The 23,549-nt window shown below is 38.8% G+C and overlaps 1 protein-coding gene across 3 annotated transcripts in view; it reads right to left on the reverse strand.

Annotated features, from left to right (window-relative positions):
• The window catches only part of COPG2 (coatomer protein complex subunit gamma 2), a 160,501-nt gene that overhangs the window by 41,664 nt on the left and 95,288 nt on the right, over positions 1–23,549 (reverse strand). For all 3 annotated transcript variants that reach the window (XR_004032961.1, XM_030825607.1, XM_030825608.1), the window contains 10 exons: positions 18,469–18,602; positions 17,488–17,555; positions 15,250–15,438; positions 7,498–7,593; positions 6,942–7,185; positions 4,201–4,276; positions 3,082–3,185; positions 2,364–2,489; positions 1,153–1,215; positions 240–379 (listed from right to left, as the gene is read on the reverse strand). Coding sequence is in view for 2 of the 3 variants with exons in the window: in XM_030825607.1 (XP_030681467.1) it covers positions 240–379; positions 1,153–1,215; positions 2,364–2,489; positions 3,082–3,185; positions 4,201–4,276; positions 6,942–7,185; positions 7,498–7,593; positions 15,250–15,438; positions 17,488–17,555; positions 18,469–18,602 (1,240 nt within the window). In the remaining variant the exon portion in view is untranslated. The remainder of the gene's footprint in view (positions 1–239; positions 380–1,152; positions 1,216–2,363; positions 2,490–3,081; positions 3,186–4,200; positions 4,277–6,941; positions 7,186–7,497; positions 7,594–15,249; positions 15,439–17,487; positions 17,556–18,468; positions 18,603–23,549) is intronic.

Here is a 23,549-nt window from a genome sequence, read left to right on the forward strand (position 1 = left end):
TTATACTTTATGTTGTCCAACTTCTTCACACATTTCAGTTTTATGTCCTTTAGATTTTAACCATCAAAAGTTACCCATCACATGAAGGGACCTCTATAGCTCTGGTGTTAAACAAGAAACCAGAAATTCTGCCAAATTAATTCTCTATAAAAGAAACTAGAATTATAGGTAAAGGATATTTGTCTCAAAGCATACCAGTTTATACTAAATCTCTACAGGAGTCAAGGGCATTATCTTACCTGGAACACGATGTGATTGGTAAACATGTGCTTGATACATCGAACAAAATATTCTGTCTCTGCTTCTGTAAGTTGAACAGGCTCAGAAGACTTGAACAAGGGTCCTATATTCAGAAACTCAGGAATGGCAGCCAATTGTTCTATCAAGAAAAAAGAACGTAGGCTATGAAGAAGACAGGGAAAGACTTTAGTCTGGATGCTTAAAAAATGCTTTAGTTGGCCAGGCGCAGTGGCTCACGCCTGTAATCCCAGCACTTTGGGAGCCTGAGGCGGGCGGATCACAAGGTCAGGAGATCGAAGACCATCCTGGCTAACATGGTGAAACCCTGTCTCTACTAAAAATACAAAAAAATTAGTCGGGCGTGGTGGCAGGCGCCTGTCGTCCCAGCTACTCGGGAGGCTGAGGCAGAAGAATGGCGTGAACCCAGGAGGCAGAGCTTGCAGTGAGCCGACATTGCACCACTGCACTCCAGCCTGGGCGACAGACGACAGAGAGAGACTTTGTCTCAAAAAAAAAAAAAAAAAAAAAAAAATGCTTTAGTTTCCATAGCCTTACTAATAGTTGAACATTCAACTAATATGTCCCCAGGTTTTAGTGAAGTAATCTTTCAAGAAAGTGAGCTTATATATTAATGAAAGCAAAAAGAAAAAAAAAAAGAAAGTAAATACTTATTTTACAGTGAGTTCCCTGTTAACCAACGAGATACAGAAAAGAAAAACATTCCCAATTAGCAATTACAAACTGGAAAGTTCATGGACTCCGGGTAGCCTCAGCAACTATACCCTATGGTGTTCAGCAACACGAAGATTTCCTATATTGAGAACTGATCAATTTGAGTAAGATTGGTAGACTTTATTATATTTACAATGCCTAGGGGCAAGATTATTACGTCTAACCATCAAATCATCATACCTTGGAAAATGTCTTGCCTGGAAGGAGCCAACTTCTCTGGCTTAGTAGCCACAAGTGTGATTTCTATAAAGACAGATACGAGCAAGTAAGTGAACTTCTCCCCCTACTATCAAGCCAGCAATGCAGACAGAAAGAGAGGAGAGCAGACATTTCTAGCAGGTATATAATCAGCTATTACTAAATCATACTTATAGGTTATCTGTCACTTCTGGTGGGGGGACACTCAAATTAAAATGTATTTAGTGAACATACGTTGTGGAATCATAAAGCCCTAAAAATATAGAATTTGCTTTAAATGGACTGGAATGTACAAAAATTACTCAGAAAAGGAAAAACAATTTATTTTAAAAATCTTCTCATGATCAAAATAGGAAAAATTACTTGTATCAACAGAAAAACTGAAAATGTTGAAAGTAAGCATACAATTGTTTCCTCCCAGTTTTGTGTTCTAACCACTAAACATTTATGTCTTCTTTTTTTTTTTTTTTTAAGTTTTAAAGTTAGATATTCTTTGGGAATATTTTTTATGACTGTGTCCCATAAATTCTTTAAAGACGAACCTCCAATAACAAAACCAATTAACTTAGAGATTATCAGCTTCAGAAAATAAAAATAGGAGGTGACAGCACTATTACTGCTCTGAGATGCACAGTGGCAACTGACTTCAGATACTGTAATGCTTTGCATTAAAAAAACCCTTCATCTTGGAGTGCATTTCATATTACTGCTTTTATGTAAAAACCAGGAGTTTTTTTTAAACTCTAATAAAAATATGTCTTAAATCTAAAAGATTTAGAAGGGGTGACAATCGGCCGAGCACGGTGGCTCCCGCCTGTAATCCTAGCACTGTGGGAGGCCGAGGCGGGTGGATCACCTGAGGTCAGGTGTTCAAGACCAACCTGGCCAACATGGTGAAATCCAGTCTCTACTAAAAATAGAAAAATTAGCCAGGGGTGGTGGTGCATGCCTATAATCCCAGCTACTCGGGAGGCTGAGGAAGGAGACTCGCTTGAACCCAGGAGGTAGAGGTTGCAGTGACTAGAGATTGCGCCACTGTGCTCCAGCCTGTGCGACGGGAGTGAGACTCCATCTCAAAAAAAAAAAAAAAAAAAAAAAAAGGGGGTGACGATTAAATGAGTATTAGAGAAAATATGCTAATATTTTTTAGTTTTGCAAAACTAGTTATACACAGAAAAATGAATAGAGTTAACCTGCTTTCTGTTCGAAGACAGGAGCCATAGCAAGAGGAATTGATTTCATGTCAAACGGTTTTTCTGAAGGCTCCAACGTGTACTGGTGTAAGGCTTTTTCCATCCCTGGTACAGAGACCGTCAAACCTGTGAAACACAGAGAAATCTCAGCATTATAACCTCTTGTCAATCCTCGAATCCAAATAGGCCCAGGTTTGTAATATTTATCTAAGCTTTCTGAAGGAAGAGAAAAATATAACCAAAAGCTTTATAACCTAAATATAAAAATAAAGGATATTCTTGAAATTACCTTATAAACTTATAAACTGACTTATTTCATTCAAGGAAACATGGGAGCACAGCATACACATTTTCAACAAAATGTATGTACCTCCCAGAAAAGAAAGCAACTTAGCTATATGGGAACAAAGATAGCATAAGAAAACGGGAAAAACGTAAACCCATCCAAGAGGGAGTTCAAGGAGAACCAGGAATAAGTGAGCAACATTCTTAAAAAATGTAAGGGGCCCAATCTATATTCTTATAGATTGTTGCATAGGAATTACCATTACCAAATTAGAAAATATCCTATAAACACAGGTTTCTCTAGAAATGGAAGTGCACTCAAAGACAAAAACCAAGCATTTGCCTAGTGAAGTTAGCTCATATGCAAATCATGAAATATGCTTCCAAGACACCATTTGAGGAACAAAAATGTACATCCTTGGCTTTCACTGACCATTAAAGATATATGTGGCATTTAGTGCCATCTGCCTCTGCTGCAGCACATTCAGATAGAAGGTAGCTCTGTCTCGTACCTCATCATCAGTATCCATCATACACCTGTCCAGGGGAAACAGAATAGTCATGTCACAGTACCCCAAAGACTTCCAATAGCTCTACTACCAAATCTAAAGGACACAGCTCAGGTCGTCATCTGATACTATCTTTAAAAAAGTGCTCAACAATAGCCAACAGCGGCTCCTAAAGTCTCCACAAATCTTGGGTACTGTTCTGAATTACTAAAGAAATACTGTTACTGTGAATCACAAGCACTACATAAGTAGGCATTAAAATAACGAGGAGCACAAGAACATGAAATAGCAGTCTGGAGTCTTTTCTTCCATCTGTAACCACATGACCCTGTTGAAGACTTAGACTTCTCTGTAATTAGGAAACAGGAGTATTACACTTTCCAAGGATATTAAAAAGATAAATTCAAAATCCAGCCATTGTTATTGCTCAAATGACAATTTGTTTTATGTAAACTAGCCAACCTTTGGCTTGTAATTTATCTGCTTCAATTATAAGATGCAATCACAGTTTGCTAAAGCAAGTCTTTTCCTCATCAAATAGAGGGTCATGAAGACAATGAAAAACTATTATTTTTAACTCTGCATAGTGAATTACCTAATAGTTTTTTTAAGTAAGCCCCTGTTGTACAAATTGAGGCACATGTATTTAAGTCACTTTCTCAAAATCATATGAGAGAAAGCCAAAATCAAATGTGACATGTACCTAGCAAATGAAGCCCTATGGAGAACTAGTATTTTAGGGAATGGTGCTGGGAAGAGAAGCTCTATAAATAAGAGTGAGAAGTGATGGAAACATGTAGGCTATTGTGTAAACCAAGGCTAGGGGCTTTCATGAAGTGATCAGTCAATAGCACATCAAATTGATTGAGAGGTATACATAATTACTAAAAAGAGAAAGGAATTGCCATTTGTCCCTGACTTGCTCCAATAGCTCTACTCTTAGGGCTTAGAGTGCATCTACCCTATGGTAGAATGAGGATTTCACTATTTAACCATATAGAATTCTTATTTTTGTTTTTAAAAAAAGACATTATTTAACTTACCTCTGTAAGAGTACAAGGATGCTTGGGAGAAGACTCTCATTCTGAGCCCCAAATTTAGCCAAAGCACTCACAGCAGCTATAATGAAGCATACAATTATGCTACATAAATATTGGTTTCTCAGAGTTAACCAATAACCATTTGAAAAAAAATGAGAAAAGTGTCCCCATGTTCAGTGGAGATAAACTCTCTTGTTTTATTGAGTGTTTCTTGATCTTATTTCTTTGATACTGTTAAGCATAAAGAGAATTCTGCAAGCCCAAGAGAGCTCTGAATAGGAAAATCTTCCAAAAATTGAGGAAAAAGATTCATATAGATTTTCTGTAGGAGCTATATCTCTACCCCACCACAACCCCTTATATATCACACTGATGTGATTAAGCTCCAATCTCAAACAACCAGCCCCAAGCATAAAAAGAAATTCTATTATTAAAATTCCTCTCATTCAACGAAGATTCATTGTTCACCAAACTTTTGTCAGGAATTGAGCTAGGTACTGGGGCAGATAAAAGACATGTCCCTGATCTCAAGCAGCTATACTCTAGTGGGAAAGATAGGTATGTAGAGAGAGAATTACAACACATCATAGGTAAGTCCATGGAAGAAATATATCCAGGACGCTATGTGAATACACAGAAAGGAACTAAATCCGAATTGGTGGTGGAAAACTAAGACAAGGAGTTAACACATATTACTTGAGCTAAAATCTGAAGAACAAGTACTGTTAGCCAGAGGAAAAAGGCAGGATAAGAGTATTAGAGGCAGAGAAAATAACAAGTTCAAATGGCCCCTGCCCAGAGAAGAAAGTGTGGTATATCACTGGACAGTTGGGCAAGGCTGAGCATAGGACCCATGTTGGAGAGCAAGAAGAGACAAGGGAGAGACTGGCAATAAAACAAAATTAGGGTATGGTTTAATCTCAACATTACTATTAAAGGATATTAAATATGAGATAAATTTGTATATTTGAAAGTCTCCCCCGCCTTTTTTTTTTAGCAGAGTGTAAAGAATAGGCTGGATATATGTGAGTCTAGAAGCAGTCAGATAGTTAGGCATCTGAAATGGATGAAAGCCTCAATCAGCACCATGAAAATAGAAGAGAGAATGAAGAAATATTAAGGAGACACAACTGAAAGCACTTTGCTAAAGAACAGATAGGGGCTGTAAGGCAGCAGAACAAGATTCTATCTTGATAACTGAGTGGATGATGAATGTGAGGTTAGTTTGAATTTTAGGTTGAGTTTGAAGTGCTTTAAGTTATTTGGACAAACAAGTTCAGGAAAGAGACATGATTGGAATGTCACAGCCTATCAGTAGAGCTCTGAAAATGATCACCAAGAGGAATGTAGATGTTGAGAAGTCAAAATCTTACAGGCCGGGCGCAGCGGCTCACGCTTGTAATCTCAGCACTTTGGGAGGCCGAGGCGGGCGGATCACGAGGTCAGGAGATCGAGACCATGGTGAAACCCCATCTCTACTAAAAAATACAAAAAATTAGCCGGGCGTGGTGGCAGGTGCCTGTAGTCCCAGCTACTCAGAGAGGCTGAGGCAGGAGAATGGCGTGAACCCAGGAGGCGGAGCTTGCAGTGAGCTGAGATTGCGCCACTGCACTCCAACCTGGGTGACAGAACGAGACTCCGTCTCAAAAAAAAAAAAAAAAAAAAAAAAAAAAAATCTTACAGAGAACTAATATTTTAAGGAATGGGGCTGGAAAGAGGAGCTCTATAAATAAGAGTGAGGAGTGATGGAAACATGTAGGCTATTGTGGAAACCAAGGCTACGGGGTTTCACGAAGTGTTCAGTCAACAGCACATCAAGTGGACTGAGTGTAAACAAAGGTAAGAACATTAAAGTGTCTAACTTGATTTTACAACTAGTTTATAAGTAATTTTCAATAAAATTACTTCAGAGGATTTTTAAGGGAAAGCTACATTATACTGAGTTAAAGAGAAAAATGGATAATGAATTCATGCAGGCAGCTAATAATGGCTACTTCAAGTTTATCTCTGAGGGGAAGGAAAGTATAGAGTCAGTAGCTAGTGAAAGGCTCATAGAGGCCGGGCGCGGTGGCTCACGCTTGTAATCCCAGCACTTTGGGAGGCCGAGGCGGGCGGATCACGAGGTCAGGAGATCGAGACCACGGTGAAACCCCGTCTCTACTGAAAAATACAAAAACTTAGCCGGGCGTGGTGGCGGGCGCCTGTGGTCCCAGCTACTCGGAGAGGCTGAGGCAGGAGAATGGCGTGAACCCGGAAGGCGGAGCTTGCAGTGAGCCGAGACTGCGCCACTGCACTCCAGCCTGGGCGACAGAGCGAGACTCCGTCTCAAAAAAAAAAAAAAAAAAAAAGAAAGGCTCATAGAGAGTTTATATCTTTAATGGGAGAGATTTGGATCTATTCATATGCTAAGGGAAAGAAAGATTAGGGAGGAAAAGTCACTTAAAAATATATATATATAGAAACACATAAACAAATTCTACAAACATTCATACTTACGGCTATAAGTGAAAAAACGGATAAGCCACCATAGTATTCCTATCATACTGAAAGCGAAGGGTTATTTGTCTAATCTAAGGCAAAAATGAGGATGGAAACTGAGTACAAAGAAAGATATCTGGGCCCTAAGCATGCTCTAAAATCCCACCATCCAATAAATCCTGCAACCTCATTTTCCAATTTCATTATCACTCTCTTCAGTATTTCAAAAGATCAGCATCGTCAATATCAGTGTCCCAATGACTCACCAGCTCTGACAGCCTCATTCTCCAGGACAACCCTATTAAAAATAAAGCGGATATATTTGGAGGGGACAGGCGTTCTAGGGCCCTCTTTGCCCAACAAGTGTAGAATCTTAGTAGCCAGAACAGTGTGTTCACAGTCCTCAATGAATTCACAAAGGTGAGCTAGGCCTGCTTCTTTACTCTCAGGGTTCTCTTCCACAATGCTGATTATGCAGTCCACAATGGCCCGCTTGTACTCAAAGCCTCCCTGGCAAAAAAGAAGATAAAATTGCCATTCATTCTAGGGACACATTTTGGAGAAATGCTTACACTCCAAGGTTTATGCTTATAATATTCAAATTTCATTTCCCACCTTTTATGAAAGAAACAAAAGTGTTTTTTCTCCAAGTGGGGAAAGCAAAGCAATGGCATGTTTAGTAATAAGACAGTAACCAGACTTAGTATACGACTTGAGAGGCATACTGAGATGATAAAGAAATCTTAAAACACTATGGTATTTCATGGCAATCCTAAGAATTTAAGAGAGCAACTTTCTATGATTAAAAAGTAGTCTACCTACATCATCTCGGAGCATGTTGGAGAGGAAAGTCATCATGACACTGTGCTTTCGAGGGTATTTCTGACAGAGAGCACTAATTGCCTGTACAACCACCACCTGTAGAAAAACAAAAAGAATATTCACTTTTATGACTGTACAACCACCACCTATAAAAAGCAAACACAGAAAAGACATTCATCTTTATAACTCTGGCTACTAAACATACTTTCCTACTTACTTACTGCAAGCTAAGAAGATACTGTAGTTGCCTAAAATGACAATAATTGTTCTTCATGGAAGATAACCAAGGAGACCACAAAGGAAAATAAAAAGCAATGTAAAAATAAAGTTCATTCAAGAGATCCCTTCCCTCTGCCTCAGACAAATAATCACATCAAAGATTTTAAAGTGAACCATAAAGATAAAAAGCTTGAACAGACTGATTTCCATAGAATAGAGAAAGCTATCAAGGAACTACTTCACAAAATGGTTTCTAGGGGAATTTTACCACAATTTTAAAGACCAGTGTCAGCCAGGCACGGTGGCTCATGCCTGTAATCCCAGCACTTTGGGAGGCTAAGGTGGTTGGATCACCAAAGGTCAGGAGTTCGAGACCAGCCTGACCAATATGGTGAAATACCATCTCTACTAAAAAAATACAAATATTAACCGGGTGTGGTGGTGTGGGCCTGCAGTCCCAGCTACTCGGGGAGGCTGAGACATGAGAATTGCTTGAACCTGGGAGGCAGAAGCTGCAGTGAGCTGAGATCGCACCACTGCACTCCAGCCTGGGTGACAGAGGGAGACTCTGTCTCAAAAAATAAATAAAATAAAATAAAATGAAAATAAAGACCAGTGTCAAGATGTGTGAAGAATGTGAGATTTTACCCTACTTGTGGCTAACAAATTAACCTGTCACAATTTCATGGATGCTGGTAGAAAACATGAGACTCCTGGCTCAGTGATGAAAGACCGTTAACTACTCACAGCAGTAGCAGTAGCCAGAGTATGAGCATTTTGGGGTGGGTCTCCTGAGCCCCAATTCCCAAAGTGCAATGCAAAGAGAGCCAGATAATACCTGGTCTTGCAGTAGGCTGCATTACCGGATAAGAACCCTAAGGATGGAACCTGAACATTTTACAGTGGGGAGTAAGCATGCCTGTCCATTTTTCTGAAGGAAAACATTATTACATTGGACCATAAACATGTTTGCTTTTTGCTCCAGAGGGCTTTTTGCTCCAAATACTATTAGTATTTCCTGGGGCTGCAAGGAAATCTTCCCTTTCCTTTAGAGGGAGACATGATCTCTATCTTCTAAGGCTAGAAGATGTCTTGTATTATAGAAAGGGAATACAGTTATGGTAGCAGGAAACGGAGGGCAGTTAGCGCCTAACTTGCAAGATGTGCAGAAATGAGAAGAGACTCATGGAGAATTTAGAATTGTCTACCAACAATCGGATAACCCCAAATCCATATGTTTCAGAGTTTCAGTTTCAGAGCATACAAAATGAAAGAAAATCTCCATAATATTTGTATGAAGCAATGATACTTAAGCCTAATAAAGATGGTATATATGTACAGAAAGAAAAATTACAGACTAAAATCATTTATAAATACTGATGTAAAAATTCTAAGAAATATATTAGTTAATAGATTCTAACACTACATTAAAGAAATAATGCACCGTGATGAAATGGGGCTTATCAAGAATGTGAAGATGGTTCCGCATTAGAAAATTGATAAAATCACATCACATTCATGAGTCAAAGGATTATATCCAAAATGCTGAAAAGCCTTTGATAAAATCCAACATCCATTCCTAATAAACATTCTTGGAAAAAAAAGGAATAGATGGATATGTCCATAACATAAACATATATACTTCAATCCTAATGCCAGCATATTACTTAATATGGAACCCTGAGAGGCATTCCCATTGAGGTCAGAGTGATGCAAGGATGCCACTATCTCTGCAATTATTTAGCATTATTCTGGAGATACTAGCCAATGCAATTAGATAAGGGAAAACAAAGAAACAAGAATCGCAGAAGACAAAACAAACAAAAATATCTTTATTTTTAGATGACATGATGGTATATACGAAAATCCTAGAGAATGAATAATAAAACTAACTCGATAATTCACCAAGGTAGCAGGATATAAAATTAACATGCAAAACCAGTAATATTCATATACATAAATGATAACCAGGTAGAAGATAAAATGGAATAAAAAACATTTATAATAGCAATGAAAAAGGTAAGTTATTTAGAAATAAGCATTTTAAAACCATTCAAAACTAATATAAAAATATTTTTTAAAAAACATTCTTGAAAGGCATAAAAGCAGATTTGAACAAATTAAAAGACATCCTTGTTCTTAGGATGTTCCAACATCATCAGGATATGTATCCTCTCCTAACTTATGAATTTAATGTGATCCCAACAGAAAATGTCAACAAGGTTTTTTATGAAGCTAGACAACTTGATACTAAAGTTCATTAGAAAAATAAACACGTGGCTGGGCATGGTGGCTCACACCTGTAATCCCAGCACTTTGAGAGGTCGAGGTGGGTGTATCACCTGAGGTCAGGAGCTCGAGAACAGCCTGGCCAACATGGTGAAAGCTTGTCTCCACTAAAGATACAAAAAATTAGCTGGGTGTGGTGGCGGGTGCCTGTAATCCCAACTACTTGAGAGGCTGAGGCAGGAGAATCGCTTGAACCCGGGAGGGAGAGATTGCAGTGAGCCGAGATCACGCCATTGCACTCCAGCCTGGGCAGCAAGAATGAAACTCCATCTCAAAAAAAAAAAAAAAAAAGAAACATATAAGAATAGCCAGGAAAACAATGAAAATAAAGAACTATGATGGAGGGCTAAGCATCCTACAAAGCTTCTATTATTTAGAACAGAGTGTAGCAGTAGTATATGAATAAACAGACCAATATATAAGTAGAAAAGACACTCCAGAAACAGACTCAAGTACATATGCAACTTTTTTGAGTTTGTATGAACATACAAACTCAAGTACATATGATAAAGATGATGTCTCAAATTATTGGGGCAAAGATGGTCTTAAAAATTTCCTTTCAGCTTTCCCCTGTCTATAGAAAAAATTACAATAATTTTTTTTAGATAAAGTAATGTGGTTTGGATCTGTGCCCCCACCCAAATCTCATGTTGAATTGTAATCGCCAGTGTTGGAGGTGGGGCCTGGTGGGAGGTGACTGGATCATGGGGGCAGATTTCCCTGCTGGTGCTAGTAAGTTGTGATAGTAAGTTCTTGTGAGATCTGGTCATTTAAAAGTGTGTGACACTCCTCCGCACCCCCCTTGGTCATGCTCCTGCCATGTAAGATGTCTGCTCCTGTTTTGCCTTCCATTGTGAGTAAAAACTCCCTGAGGCTGCCCCAGAAGCAGATGCTGCCATGCTTCCTGTTCAGCCTGCAGAACTGTGAGCCAGTTAAACCTCTTTTCTTTATAAATTACCCAGTCTCAGGTGTTTCTTTATAGTAGTGTGACAACAGACTAATACAGAAGATCTTGCTCTGTGGCCCAGGACAGAGTGCAGTGGCATGATCACAGCTCACTGCAGCCCCAACCTCCCAGGCTCAAGTGATCCTCCCACCTCAGCCTCCCAAGTAACTGGGATTATAGGTATGCACCACCATGTCTGACTAATTTTTTTATTTTTTTGTAGAGACAGGGTCTCACTATGTTGCCCAGGCTGGTCTTGAACTCCTGGACTCAAGCGATGCCCCTGCCTCGGCCTCCCAAAGTGCTGGGATTAAAGGTGTGAGCTACCACACCTGGCCTTTAATAAAATTTTGGGAGGCAACTAACTGTGTAGTCAATGGAAAAAGATAAGATTGAATCTGTTCATAGCATATATAATAAAAAAAATTCAACGGACCAGAGATCTAAATGTAAAATACGAAACTATAAATGTATTAGAAGAGAACACGAGTGAATTACTCTAAAATTTGAAGGGAATATAATTTTTAATTATGACTCAAAGTCAAATAAAATAAAAAGTTGGCAAATATGACTACCTAAAAAAAAATAACACTTTTGCATGTCAAAAGACATCATAAGAAAAGTCAAAAGGCAAATGACAAACCGGGAGAAAATATTCATAACATCTTTCACAGATAAAGAGCCAATATCCTGAATATACAAAAAAATTAAGGAAACAAAAGACTAAAACTCCTAAAGAAAATGGGGAAAATGCAGCTGGGCATGGTGGCTTCATGCCTATAATCCCAGCACTTTAGGAGGCTGAGGCGGGTGAACTGCCTGAGCTCAGGAGGTCAAGACCAGCCTGGGCAACCAATCCTTTTGCCTTTCTCCCAATGGTGAAACCCTCTCTCTACAAAAAATGCAAAATTAGTCAGGCATGGTGGCTTGTGCCTGTAGTCTCAGCTACTTGGGAGGCTAAGGCAGGAAGATTACCTGAGCCCAGGGAGGTTGAGGCTGCAATGAGCTATGATAATGCAACTGTACTCCAGCCTGAGTGACAGAGTGAGATCCTGTCTCAAAAAAAAAAAAGATGGGAAGGGGTAAAATACAAAACTGAAAGCAAACTGAAATGAATCTATCTGTATTTCAAGAGATTTATATACCTGCACTGAAAAAAAAGAAGAAATAACCCACTTAGTCAATATTCAACTATTCTGTGTGCAGATGTTAAAAGATCAATTATGAACTAGCAGTTCTTTCCATACTATACATACATAAACCAACAATAATAACAGATACATATATTATTCTTAACTATTATTTCATTTATACTTCACAATAACTCTGTGAGGTAAGTACTATTATTATCTCCATTGTACAGCTAAGGAAGCTGAGGCAGTAAGAATTTATGTGACTCAGCTGAGGTCTCATATGTAATAAGTGGTAGAATCAGGATTTAAACCCAGGGATTTTGATTCTAAAGGTCATTCTCTTCACCACCACAAAGACTGCCTCCAAAACTTCTAACTCCTTCGCCTGACATTTTTAATTAGTCCTGTGCACAGCTGCAGCCACTGCCTGGCCAAGGAGGGACAGGAAGATCTCAGTCTCACAGCATCCTGCTGCAGGACAGTAGGTATTGCCATCCTGTGCATCATTAGGATATGCATAGGATAAATTAGGATACGCATTAGGATAAATCTGCTATCCTATGCATCATTAGGACAATACCTACTGCCCTGCAGCAGGATGCTGTGAGACTGAGACATGAGCAGGCTGCTCTCTTCACGGCTTCTTGCCTATACTGGTTGCCTGGGAGGTGCCCCACCCTCTCTGGTCCCAGCCCCAAGGTGCCATTTTGAGAGTTTAACACTGGGCTGTGCCCTGCTCTCGACCTGAGTTAGGGATGATGCAGTTGCAGCTGCTATCTGGCCAAGGAGGGCAGGGAAACCAGGCTGTCCTACACATAGCTAGGATCATACCCACTGCTCCGCAGCAGGGAGCTGTCAGACTGATGTGTGACCAGACCACACTTCTCACAGCTTCTTGCCCATACTGCATACCTGGGAGGGACCCCTCCCTCTCTGCTCCCAGGTCCATGGCACCATTTTGAGGGTTTAATGCTGGGCTGTGCCCCACCCTGGGTTGAGTTCAAGATGATGTGGCTGCAGCCACCACTTGGTCAAGGAGGGACAGGGAAGCCAGGTTCCCCTACTCATACTTAGGACAATATCCAGTGCTCCCCAGTGGGCTGCTGTGAGACCAAGACCCAAGCGAATCACACTCCTCACAGCTTCTTGCCCATGCTGCTCACCCTGAAGGGTCGCCACCCTCTCTGGTCACAAGCCCACAGCTGGCATCATTTTGACAGTTTAAAGCTGGGCTATGCCTCACCCTCAGGCTGAGTTTGAGGTGATGTGGCTGCAGCTGTCACCCACCCGGGGGAGGGACATGGAATAACAAGCTCTCCTGAACACACTTAGCATAATACCCACCACCCTGCTACAGGCAGCTGCGGGACTGGGGCCTAGCCTACCCAACCCATTGCAGCTTCTGCCAACACCAACACAGACTGCTTGTGTCCCTGTGGGTTGCTCTAACACCACTACTGCCCATCACCCACACCACCCTGGCTGTCAGGGGCCGGAGAACCCACTCACACACTGGGCTCACTGCTTTCAGTATCTCTTCCTAGCAAGCCACCTGGAGGCCCAAGAAATGCCCTCTAGTACCCACAGACACTGGAGCCAGTGTGAGCTGGGCCTAAAAATAGGCACACTTGGTGTGCTGCTGCCATTACTGGAGCCCAAAGACTATGTGTCCAGATCCCCAGCTAAACTTCACCACAACCTCAACTAATGCCTGTACCCTAAGTCACTGAGGAATCACAGAGACCACTGACCCTGTGTACTGCTCAAGAGGTCATACAAAGATCCCACTAGCACAGGCACTCAAAATCAAAGCCAAGGTATCTTAATAACAAATATATGTCTTTAGGAAAAAACTCACTCCAACAAATGCAATTTGAAAAAACTAAAACAGCAACTGCTACACCAGATGCACAAAACTGTCTGCTTGAATACACGGGTAGTTTGTTTTTTAAAAGTCTGGACGCATACCAAGTAGAGAGTAAATAGGGTTAGTTATATTACTTGACTGAGTATAAAGAAAGAATGAAGCAATAAAATGTTTCTACTTTTATTCTTTTAACTGAAATTTATTTATTTATTTTTTTAAATCATCTCTGACATACTCTCACCAGTTCTATTCAACCCTGTTCTGGAAGTACTTTTTTAATTAGGCAAGAAAAAGTAAGGAAAGGCATTTGGATTGGATATAAAGAAGTAAAACTGTCTCTATTCACAAATGGCACAATTATTTATACATAATCTCAAGGAATATGTATAATGATGACTAGAACCAGTGAAGGTACTCAGCAAGGTTACAGGATACCAAGTTAATATGGAAAAGTATTTTTTAAAAGTTTTTCATTAGTAGTAAACAAGAAAATAAAAATTTTAATAAAATATCAAAAGCATAAAATATTTAGATATAAATTTAACAAGAGATTTGCAAGACCTCTAGAGTAAACACTGCAAAACACTGCTCAGAGAAATTAAAGAAGATCTAAAGGGAGAGATATACCATATTTATGAAATAGAAAAATAATGTTAAGATATCAGTTCTCCCCAAATTGATTTATAGATTCAACACAATCCCAGTCATAATCCTAGCAGGCTTTGTTTAGTAGAAATTGATAAATTGGTCCTAAATTTCATAGGAAATGCAAAGGAACCAGAATATTAAAAAAGAAAAAGTTGGAAGACCACACTACTTGACATGTAAGAGGTACCATAATGCTACATTAATCAATATTAGTGTGGTACTGGTACTGGATTGACAAACAGTTCAGTAACATAATACAAAGCCCAAAAATATACCTAAAATTATATGGGTATTTGCTTTGTAGACAAAGGTGCCAAAGCACTCCAACAGGGAAAAGTCTTTCCAACAAATTATGGTGGAATACAGTAGATATCGGTATGGAAAAAATACTGAACTTACCAAACAAACAGTAATTCAAGTTGGATCATTGCCTAAAATGTAAAATCTAAAACCATAAAGCATTTAGCCTAAAGCATGAGTAAATAAGTAGATAAAGGTTTCTTAGGGGACAGTAATAACTATGAAAGAAAAAAACTGATAAATTAGACTTCATAAAAATTTAAAACTTCTGCTTCTCAAATGACACTGTTAAGAAAATAAATAGGCAGCCAACAGACTGGGAGAAAATATGATCATGTTTAAACTCTTACCTTGAACTCATCTGAGATTTCAGACACAAAAGAAGATATCTGCTTCATGAGCCTGTCCACACTGCTCTCACTTCCTGTTTTGAGGAGTGTAGTAATGGCTAAGGTAGCAATGCTTCTGTTTGAGTCTGTGATTAAGTTTTCTAAGTCCAGATTGCAGGCAGTAACAGCAGAGGGGTGCTTCATTGCCACCTTGTGGAAGGGCAAGAAAAAAAATTAAGCAAATTGCTTTTGATAAAGGCCAGAACTTAAATTTTAATTGAGGTAAGTGGCAATCCAAAGAGGACAGGATAAGTTAAAAGTAATTGTTTCAAAAAGAATGGCTCCAGTTAACAAGGTATATCTTTTAATAAATGATCAACGGCCAGAGTATAGCATCATACTCTCTTTTGTTAGGTTCCTCTAACCTTTCTAACATTACCATTTTAAAAAAATTATAATTGGCCTGTATTTCCTTATAGTACATGTGTTCATATATGTCTATTCTATTAGATGTTAAGAGCACTGACAACAGGATCTAGCATAGTAGACAGTGCTCAACAAAGACTGTTAATATGTTATCAGTTAAAAAATACTGCTGCATTTCAAGACGCAAACTCCAGCCAAACTGCATTATCTATGGTTACTGCATGGTCTGCCATTCTCCTGCATCTTTGTTTTTGTTGATGTTGTCCCACCTCTTTGTCTATCCCAATATTGGTATGGAATCCCTTACACCCACAATTTGGAAAATCTGAAAACACTCCGGAAAGCAAAGCATTGGGATGAAAATTCATTTAACAGCAAAACATGACCCAAACTAATGTGAAACTCTTTAATTCTTAATTTATGCCACTTGACAAGGATAGTCATATGTTTTGTGCAAAAATATTAATGTTTTTTAATGGTGGGATGCTGCCCCAAGCCCACTGGGGTTAGTAAATAAGAGATAACACCATATAACCTTTCTAAAATTTAACTAAAAGCAAATTCTGAGACACATCTGGCCCCAAGATTAGAGACGAGTGAGGGATTGTAGACCTGTATCAACTCTTTAAAAACAATTTAGGCTGGGCCTGGTGGCTCACACCTATAATCCCAGCACTTTGGGAGGCCGAGGTGGGCAGATCACCTGAGGTCACGAGTTTGAGACCAGCCTGGCCAACATGGCGAAACCCTGTCTCTACTAAAAATACAAAAATTAGCCGGGCGTGGTGGCAGTTGCCTGTGATCCCTGCTACTTGGGAAGCTGAGGCATGAGAATCGCTTGAACCCGGGAGGCGGAGGTTGCAGTGTGCCGAGATCGCGCCACTGCACTCCAGCCTGGGAGACAAAGTGAGACTCAGTCTCCAAAAAAAAAATAAATAAATAAAAAACAATTTAAATTGTTGTTCTATAAAGGTTTCTTCCACGGCTGCTCTAAACTTCTCTTTTCTTCAATTGTTTACACAATTAATTTGTAATTATGTATTGCCTATGACAAGTCTTCTATTACATTTAACTTTCATTTACATTTTCTATGCTTATTTAACTTATTCTGTGTTTCTGTATTATATCCTCTAAATCTATACTGTCTAATAACGTAGCCAACAGCAACATGTGACTACCAGGCATTTGAAAGGTGGCTAATCCAAACTGAGTATGCTGTAAATGTAAATATACTGGATGTCAAAAACTTGAGATATGTAAAAATATCTATTACATGTTGAGATGACATATTATATGTATTATGACAAAATATACTATTAAAATTAATTTTACCTTAAAAATTTTAATGTGGTTATTATAAAATTTAAAATTATATATGTGATTCACACTGGGTTTCTACTGGACAGGGCTGCTGTAGACCAGCACTGTGCAAAAGAACTTTCTTCAATGACAGAAATGTTCAAGATCCGCACTGTCCAATAGCCACTGACCACATGTGGCTGTGAGTACAAGAAGTGTGACTCATGTGACTGAGGGTTGAATTTTTTATTTTAATTAATTTAAATAGAAATAGCCACTGGTGGCTAATGGCCACCATATTGGACAGTGTGGCTCTTGAATATAAAATGCTTAGAAGTCAGAAATGAGTTATAATCTTCAGCTAAATAATAATGAAAATGAGCATACCCAAGGCCACAAATACAAGTGAAATGTTGTAGAGGTGAAGCCTATAAATCATATATACTAACCTTGGAGAGAAAACCAAATGCTTCACGTTTAATGTTTCTCAATTAAGTACTGATATAAGTCAATAGTTAGCAAAGAAACACCTACCTTGTTCAAGGTCCTCACAGCTGCATATCTCAAGGCTGGCTTAGGAGAACTACAGAAAAGTTGAAGAACTAAAAAATAATAATAATAATATGTAACATTAAGTAATATTATGTATACATACTGTGAATACTCCTGGCTTAGAAGAACTACAGAAAAGTTGAAGAAGTAAAATACAGATAAAGATACGGTGAATATTACCTATATATGCTGTGAATATTCCTCATCTCATCATATACCATATAGCTGAAAATATAGTACGTAATGAATCACATTCAAAATATGCATAAATTTTATCACAGCATCAAAAATTTACATGAAAAATGTAACATCAAAATAGAAAAAGCACTTTGGGGCACCTGTAGTCCCAGCTACTCAGGAGGCTGAGGCAGAAGAATGGCGTGAACCTAGGAGGCAGAGCTTGCAGTGAGCCAAGCTATCACGCCACTGCACTCCTGCCTCAGGGACAGAGCGAGACTCCGTCTCAAAAAAAAAAAAAAAAAAGAAAAAAAAGGAAAAAGTACTTTTGGTCAGTTATAAAAACTTTAATAGGAAACAAAGTTTGCTCTTTTTTAAAAAAAAATTAGAATACCCATTAATTCCTGAACTAAATGGTTGAAATATTGGCAGTTCTGAAAACAAATGGACTTTTAAAACATCAAGGAAAACTGTAAAATGTTTTCAAAAGTTTCATACGAGGAAATAGAAACTTTAAATAAAAGCAATAAAGAACTATTATTAATAAACTATGTACATACAAATTTCTTTCAAAAGTTTTATATAGAGAAATAGAAACATTAAAAAAAGTAATAAAGTAAGGAACAACTAAAATAAACTATCTACATATAAGCTATCAGAATGCAAAGGCTATATATACACAGAGCTAGTGTTCAAAAAACATTCTTAATATCTATTCTGCAGACCTATGAAACTTAAAGCAAAAACTTAGGAACATAAAAGCCAGCCATCAAATATAAAACAAACCTGAAACAGCAGGTGCCAACTCTCTTGCAGTGCAGTTAGGAAGATGGATAATAGCTGAAGCAGCTTCATAAATAACCATTTCATGTTTATTTCGCAAGCAGCTCTCAATGAAATCAAACAGTGGACTTTCATGGCTGCCAATAAATATTTACAGGCCATTATTTAGATATCAAATAGGCACTTCTGTAATGGTGGATGAGGGACTTCTAAAAATTCATTTCTCCACAAAGCAATCAGAACACTGGCAAAATTGTCAAAATCAACTTTTGCAGAACTCTAAAAAATTAAAGATTTGCAACAATCCTGAACATCTATTTAAGAAAAGTAGCTGAATCTTAGTAAGAATGGTGAGCTTTCTGGTGTTTTAACCTGCCTCATTCTCAATTTCCACGCACCTCTTCCCAGTTCCACAGTAGCCTTGGAAACAAGCAGCCTCAGAACCACAGTTACTGTGAATGCCAGCAGCCTAGCTACAAAGGCAGCTCTGGGTCAAAACCTCATCCCCAGAGAACTGTCACTATGTGACTTGTCTGGTGCTCCTAGAAAATCCCTATTCAGAGGCTAATCTTTATTTCACCTGACTCAAGAGCTCATTCAGTGTGAAAAGCCCTATGCCCAGGGAGTTTGTCCGAAAAAATCAGTAGTATTTGGTTAATCTTGCAGCTGCCAGAAGCAGCAATTTTAGCAGGGGCAAACGAGACTTGCCAAAAAACTTAAAAGGAAAATTTGGGAAATGAGATGTCCTTAGGGGGCTTTGAAAATTTCTAAAATATTTCTGGGGATACAGAAGGTCATGTGCATGTGCAGGGCTAAGCAAATAGCCACTAAAGACCTGACAGAGCTCCACTCTCTAACCTTTGCTTGACTCTGAGGCTCTGCACAAAGCAGGAAGTGAAGGCTAAGGCAGAGCTGTGAACTGCCGGGGCATGGAAAGCATGCCCCAACATACACAGTACCCCTTGGAAAATGATGGGAGACATACTGGTTTAAAGCATTTAAGAAAATCTGTCAAATCATTATTTGAGACTCAGCTAATCAAAGACTTCAGTGTCTATACAAGATACAGAATAAAGACTACAGAAATAGTCCAGGAAGGTCACAAACAACAACAAAAACAACAAACCCCAGGGATAGGGAAAGGGAAAGTCTGATTACCAGTGTTGTCACATTATAATATTTAAAATATAATGTTTTTGACAAAATAATTATGAGACAAACAAAGAAATACTTAAGTATGACCCATCTATGGGAAAAAAAAGTAGTCAATAGAATTTATTCCTGAGGAAGCCCAGATGTTGAACTTACTGGGCAAAAACTTTAAGTCAGCTAATATAAATATGTTCAAAGAACTAAAGGAAACTAAAATATTTAAATTAAAGGGCAGTATAACAAGATGTCTTATGAAAGAGAGACTACCAATAAAGTGACAGAAATGACTTTTTTTTTAAGAAACCATTTAGAAATTCTAGATTTGCAAAGTGCAATGACTGGAATGAAAAATTCACCAGAAAAAGTTCAATAGCAGACTTGCACAGGCAGATGAAAGAATAAGAAAACTTGTAGATCTACTGAGATAAACCAGCTGATGAAAATAAAAAAAGAAGGAAGAAAAATGAACAGTGCTTTGGAGACCTGTGTAACATGACCAAGGGTACCAACATTTTTGATGACAGGAGTTTTCATAGGAAAAGAGAGACACAAAGGGGAAAAAAGAACATAAGAAGAAACCATGGCTGAAAACCTCATAAGTTTGACTTAAAAAAAACATTAATTTACGTACCCAAGAGGCTCAAAAAGTCTCAAGCAGAATAAATACAAAAATATTCACATATATACACATCGGAGTGAAACTGCTGAAAGCATAAAAATAGTCATTCTGACTGGTATGAAATTGTATCTCATGGTGGTTTTGATTTGCATTTCTCTAATGATTAGTGATGTTGACCATTTTTTCATATGCTTAATACCATCTTGTACCACTCAGAATAGCTATTATTAAAAAGTCAAAAAATAACAGATGCTGGTGAGGTTGCAGAGAAAAGGGAATGCTTACACACTGCTGTTGGGAATGCAAATTAGTTCAGCCACTGTGGAAAGCAGTTTGGAGATTTCTCAAAGAACTTAGAACTACCATTCAATCCAGCAATCCCTTTACTAAATACAAACCCAAAGGAATATGAATTGTTCTTCTTAGGTTTTGATGAGAAGGCAAGGATTAAAGAAAGACTGAGAGAGAATTGGCAACTCTACAGCAATGCAGGTTTTATGTCCAGCATAAGACCTGCAGAGGCGGGGCACCAGCTTAATGCCAGGGCCCACCTCTGCTTACAGGCTGGGGCAATTTTAGGCCTGGGAGGGAGGGGTCTGAGGGTTATGGCTTGCTGCCTGGGAGGATGTTGATAAGATGTTCCCATGATGAGGCGGTTTGGCCCTTGTTCTGGCAGGATGTGACAGTGATGTTCCTTGGACTTTTTCCCAGCAGAATGTGATAAGAAAGTCAGGCAGTCGGGCAGGATGTTTCTCACGGCCCAATCTCCCAAGGAATGTTTCCCTTTGATCAAGGTCTGTGAAATGACAAGGGGCTTACAAAGTGGTACAGTTTGGACTAACAGTTCTACCACAAAGACACATGCCCTCATATGTTCATTGCACCACTACACATAATAGCAAAGACATGGAATCAACCTAGATACCCAACAATAGTGGACTGGATGAAGAAAACGTACATATACACCATGGAATACTATGCAGCCATAAAAAAGAATGAGATTATGTCCATCGCAGCAACATGGATGGAGCTGGAGGCCATTATCCTAAGCAAATTAACACGGGGACAGAAAACCAAATACTGCATGTTTTCACTTATAAGGGAAGCTAAACATTGAGTGCACATGGGCACAAAGAAGGGAACAATAGGCACTGGAGCCTACTCCAGTGAGGGTGTAGGGTGGGAGAGGATGAGGATAAAAAAACTACCAACTACGTAGTACTATGCTCATCACCTGGGTGACAAAATAATCTGTACACCAAACCCCCATGATGTGCAATTTACCTGTATAACAAACCTGCACATGTACCCCCAAACCTAAAATAAAAGTTGGAAAGAAAAAATAATAAATATAAAATAAACAACAAAGAAAGCATAAGATAAAGATAAAATCTTGACAGCAGCAAGAAAAAAACTACTTATCACACTGTACAGGGAAAAAATCAGTATGATTAATGGCTGATTTCTCATCTGAAACAATGGAAGACAGAGACAGTAAAATGTCATATTGAAAGTGCTAAAACGAAAAAACAAGAATTCTATAATCCAACAAAACTATCCTCCAAAACTGAAAGCTAAAAATGACATTCCCAGATAAGCAAAGACAGAGAATTCACTGCTAACAGACTTGCTTTGTAAAAATACTAAAAGAAGAATAGACTGAAAGACTGACTGTAGACAGTGACATGAATAATCAGGGAGAAATAAAGAGCATCAGAAAGTGTAAGTATATTAATTGATATGAAAGATCCTACAATTTTTCTCATTTCTTAACTACTGTGAAGAACATAAAATTGTATAAAGAAATAATTGTAACACTATATTGTCGAGTTCTTAACATATACACAGATAACACACATGCCAATAATAGCAAATAGGAGGAGAGAAGGAACAGAACTATATTGGAGCAAAGATTCTAAATTTTACTGAAATTAAGTTAGTATTACCTGAAGTAGAATGTGGTAAATTAAAATGCTTATTACGATTCCCAGAGGAACACCTATGAAAAAACTTTTTTTAAAGTTAAAATATTGATGAAGGCATTAAAATGATATACTAAACATTTTTTAACTCACAAGCAATCAAAGAAGAAGAGAGAAACAAAAAAGACAGGAAATTTACACAGAACAAATAGCAAAATGGCAAAGGTAAACCCAACAATAATTACATTACATTTGAATATACTAAATACTCCAACTAAAAGACAAACTGCTAGACAGGTTTAAAAAGCAAGATCCAACTACGTGATGTCTAAGAGATACACTTTAGATTCAAAGACACAAATAAGATGAAATTAAAAAGATAGGAAAATGTATGCAATACAAACAGTAAGTGTAAGAGACCCTGAACGGCTATATTAATAGCAGACAAAATAAGAGTTTAAGACAAAAATGTTATGCAACAAGGAGAGACACTACACAGTGTTAAAGAGGTGAATGCATCAGGAATATTTAACAATGATAAACATATAATAGAACCACAAAATACATAAGGCAAAACTTGACAAAAGGAAAGAGAAATATATACTTTAAAAATAATAGGCCGGGAGCTGTGGCTCACGACTGTAATCCCAGCACTTTGGGAGGCTGAGGCAGGCGGATCACCTGAGGTCAGGAGTTAGAGACCAGCCTGGCCAACATGGCGAAACCCCGTCTCTACTAAAAATACAAAAATTAACCAGTCATGGTGGCACGTGCCTGTAATCTCTGCTACTCGGGAGGCAGAGGCAGAAGAATTGCTTGAACCTGGGAGGTGGAGGTTGCAGTGAGCTGAGATCACACCACTGCACTCCGGTCTGGGTGACAACGTGAGACGCTGTCTCAAAATAAAAAAATAAAAATAATCGTTGGGGGACAAGATCTCAGCCCTGCTCACCAGCTGCCTGGATATAAACTCGGTGGTATTAGTGGGGCACGGTGGGAGAGAGACTGGCCTTGTTGGCTGTGTGGTACCTGGGTTAGACCTGTCACTGGCAGCTTTCCCCCACTTTCATGGTAACCTGTATGTTGCAGCAGAAGCACCATAATCCCCCTGGGAACATAACTCCATGGGCCTGAGAACCATACCCCCATCTCCCACACCAGCTGCAGCAAGCCCCACCCAAGGACAGTCTGAGCTCAGACATGCCTAACCCTGCCCCCTGCTGATGGTCTTTCCCTACCTGTCCTGGTAGCTGAAGACAAAAAGCATAATCTCTTGGGAGCTCTATGGCCCCAACCATCCCTTGAGAAACCCAAATACTTATCCAAGTGACCTCAGAGCAAGCTTGTATCCCCCCATACTACTGCAGCTGATGCTCTCTTGAAAGCGCCAC

This window comes from Nomascus leucogenys, chromosome 13 (assembly GCF_006542625.1).
Source record: "Nomascus leucogenys isolate Asia chromosome 13, Asia_NLE_v1, whole genome shotgun sequence".
Lineage (NCBI taxonomy): Eukaryota > Metazoa > Chordata > Mammalia > Primates > Hylobatidae > Nomascus > Nomascus leucogenys.